Source organism: Pinus tabuliformis, chromosome 4_2 (genome assembly GCF_031772625.1).
Source record: "Pinus tabuliformis cultivar Carrire ecotype Pingquan chromosome 4_2, CPIR1, whole genome shotgun sequence".
Taxonomy (NCBI): domain Eukaryota; kingdom Viridiplantae; phylum Streptophyta; class Pinopsida; order Pinales; family Pinaceae; genus Pinus; species Pinus tabuliformis.
In genome coordinates this window covers 611,899,603-611,903,465 of record NC_142304.1, presented here as the reverse complement: position 1 = coordinate 611,903,465, position 3,863 = coordinate 611,899,603, and the positions used below count along the sequence as shown (strand labels likewise).

The window sequence follows — 3,863 nt, the reverse complement described above, 5'->3', positions numbered from 1 at the left end:
AAATTTCGAAGAAGAGCATGCGGACCATGAAATTCTTGCCCACGCAACTATAGATGACCTTTAGCTTCAACAGTTTCGCAACAGTGCTGCAATCGTGGAGGCGGTTATGAGCTTCTCCTCTGAGGGCAATATCAACCATTATCCATCCTATCAAAGGACCCATCTTGAGCTCGTGGCCAGAGAATTCAGAGGCGATTAAAATAGGGGACTTGGATGTTGTTGACATCTCAATCTTTGTCAATGGCAGGAAATCAATGATGAAATCCTCATCACGGAACATATGTATATTGAATACATGCAAGCCTTGACGACAACAGGGCTTTCTGACATAACCCTTCCTCTGAAACTTTCAGCCAACCAAGGGCTTACCTTTTGCCTCAATGCATCTAGATCAGGCAACAAGGCCCTCTTTTCTAGGTCACATGGGTAACCTGCATGAATTGATACCTTGAGAAATCTGGGGTATTCTAAGGAGGGTGTCCCATAGAGGTAAGGGTCATTGTAATAGGAAAAGGTGGGGAATCCATTCTCTAGCAAAAAGCTCTGAAAGCTCTGAAAACCTTCTTCGATTGAATAGAATTCGACCTTCTCTCTCCATCTCTTGTTTGCCCATATCTTGATTTGGGGCGAAGACTTGATCCTTAGACCTCCGGATGGCCTGACCTTGGGTCCATATATCACGATCTCGGATGCTTTGCAATGAGAACGGGCGAAATCGACCATGAAATTATCTAAGCACTCAGACATATTGGTACATGGCGCAATGTCGGCATAGAGAACAAATACAACAGCCAGGGTAATTGCGAAGAAAAGCACATAGCATAGGTGTTGCTAAACATTAGATGAAGAGCCCAGGCAGTTGTAGATGACCTCCAACTTCAATAGTCTTGCAGTCATAGAGGCTATTGAACTTTCACCCACAGGGGTAGTTAACTGCAAAGAACTATTTGGAAAAGATGCATGAGAGTCGTTTATGCGGTTGGAAAATGGTTTGTGTGGTTGACAAATGGTTTGAGTAGCAACTACCATTCAATTTAAATCAAGGGATAATTATAACTCAATCGTCTAACAAAAAATTCAAAGATAAAGATTATGACACGAAGGCAGCTAAAATAGTTCTTTTAGAAGAACGCCTTACAAAATTCAAAGATAAAGATTATGACACGAAGGCAGCTAAAATAGTTCTTTTAGAAGAACGCCTTACAGCATAAAAATATAAATTCCACTGCCCTAAATAAGTAGGGTTATTGACCTAATAAATTAAAATATAAAAATATAACAATTTGATCGAAATAAAGCATCAAATCATAATAAGCTATATTCGAAACCCACCCTCCTTAAAAGTTAATCAGCATCTTTTCTGTTTGTTATAATAAGTGAAATTATTATAAGTTTCAAAAGGACTATCTAGTCTGTTTCTGGTAAGAGATTATATAGGTTAAAAAAAGAGATTATATATGTTAAAAAAAGGATTATATATGTTAAAATAAAATAAAATTAGTAAGTGTGAAATTATACATAACTTTTCGAGCTAGATTCGAAATACACCCTCTTGTGAAAAGTTCACAAGGAAGCTTTTCCGGTTGTTATAATAATCGAAATTTATATATAATTTGTGAACACTAACGGAGCGATTTCCTGCCCATCAACTCACAAGTAACAAAATGAACATTACAAACGGTGGACTAAATTACCTCGTTTTCGTCAGGCCACGATACTGTACGGCGAAGCCATCCTGCAAATCACATGTGTCTAACAACTTTAAATATTGTACAGTGAAGCCATCCACAAATCACCATTCCCCAGATCTTCATAGAAGCTGTACCGTTGGATCGGTGCGAGATTTATTAAGTGATCCACGACAAGCTGGCCACAACTACATACATTACAACATTAAAAAATGAACAGCTTTACCGGAAGTAGACACTTGTAAATATTTTATCTAGGTGGATATGGTGGTCGGCCGGAGTCATACCAGCCGTCTCCAAACACACAGAATTTGAACCAATAAACTAATATAAATATATGTCTGGCGTTGCTTGTACCATAGAAAGTCGAAACGCTCTATATATAGCCAATCCTGCTCTCGCCTACTATCGTATCAGGAGAGACAGCTCTTCGCAGCAGACAAACTATCATCATCCTCTACTCCTTGCAACATCATTGTGTTCCGTGTGTTCGGATCGCCTGGCCTTCTCTCCGTCATGAGTCAGGCGCTGCTCAGGAAACGAGACCGTGAGCTCCAGGCTCTGCCGGAATCCATAGACGTCCAGGAGAAGAAACGCTTTCACGGCGGAGAAACAGACCGGTTTCTTCATCTACTGCAATTAGATCAAACTTTAGCAGAAGACGACGAAGAATATGAATTATCTCCCAGTGAGGAGCTCGTAAAAGGAGTCATGAGAAGCCTGCAGGAAGAGATGGCCGTGACATATTCCACTTCTTATCCTTTCCCTAACTCTGGATTTAATTCTGCGGCCACTAATATTTCTAGCAACCATATTGAAGGCCCAACCGGAGATACAGACTCGGACGTTGATCTATGTTATCTCCTGGAGGCTTCAGACGATGATCTCGGTATTCCTCCGAGCACCGCTGGGGACATCACCGAAGAATACTGTCAATCTTCAGAGGAAACATCCGATGGTTTGCCGGGGAATCCGAATCTTAAATCGCTTTGTGAAAAATGGCACTTCGAGGACAACTTCCAAAACTATCAACAGTTTGAATTCTACGATCATGCCTGGGATGAGGCGCACCATGAAGATCATCTGAACAGAGATTTCGTCATCCAGATCGTGTTATTTGGTGGGGAATTCTTTTCTGTTACTTGAAGCCTATAAACTGCCGGTGGCTTGTAATGAATGCAAGCTTTCTTTTATTTCTGTATTGTCGGAGTTTCAATCTGGTGCGTACCAGAAATACGTGTAGGATACAAAAATCATATTTAGCTATTAAAATTTGTTTCTTATTTTTTGTGCAAATTGCACAACACAGTTTTTGTACTCATTCTTACAAATTTGGTATCTGACATAGTGAATACAATTTCAATGCCTTTCAGATTAATTTAAACTATGGTATAATTTATCCCAAATTCGTTCTCGTCGATTTCACCGGAAAAAATGAATTTAAATATGATATTCGTCCAGAAAAAATTATGCCCATCATTTCAATTTAGCTCTGTGAAAAATTTGCTAGCACTTCTTACCAATCCCCATTTTCAGTTATTTCATTGCCATCGATCTGCTGATAGCTCTGGCCTTATGCTTTAAGCTATGAATCAACTGTCTTAATTAAGACGAATATGATCGATATATTTGAAGAGGTCGAAAACAAACATCTGGTATAATGTTCTTTCAAGATTCAACACTTTACAGCATACTGTGACATTGCAATGGCCTTAATGTTGGAATATTAATTCCAACTGCACAGCGGCAGGCGGACGTGGGCAGCCAACTCAGCCAGCACGCTGCACCCGAAACCGCCAGAACGAAACCACCCTCTTGTTCGCACCGCCTTTGGCAAAAGGCTGTATCCGCCGGAGGAGCTCCGAACACATTCACTTGCCGCCACGCGTCCCATGTACGAGCACCGAAAAACCACTTTCCCCGGACGGTAAAGGTCGTGCTGGTTGCGGAAGAGTGGTGTGCGAATTGCGTTGGATCGGGTCTGCAGGCTCAGATCTCCGAGAAGCTGCGCGAAGTTTAATGAGCGGGCGTGACGAATGGGGTGGCGACACGTGGCACCGAAGTGACGTCAGCCGACCCCCGCCCGCGTCAAATCAATTTTCTTTGTCGTTTTCTTTGGTTGACTGCCGTAGGTGAAAAGTCATGTTTTTAATGCATCTACGTAGAATTGGGTGG

At 41.4% G+C, this 3,863-nt stretch overlaps 1 protein-coding gene across 1 annotated transcript; it reads left to right on the top strand.

The window, feature by feature from the left end:
* Window positions 1-2,063: 2,063 nt before the first annotated feature.
* On the top strand, window positions 2,064-2,996 carry LOC149170792 (uncharacterized). The gene has a single exon (XM_089427355.1). The coding sequence runs from the start codon at window positions 2,205-2,207 to the stop codon at window positions 2,832-2,834; it is 630 nt and encodes a 209-aa protein (XP_089283481.1). The 5' UTR covers window positions 2,064-2,204; the 3' UTR covers window positions 2,835-2,996.
* Window positions 2,997-3,863: the final 867 nt, after the last annotated feature.

Bases quoted from the DNA above. Each gene is read 5' to 3' on its own strand.
- LOC149170792 (XM_089427355.1), top strand. From the start codon at position 2,205: ATGAGTCAGGCGCTGCTCAGGAAACGAGACCGTGAGCTCCAGGCTCTG.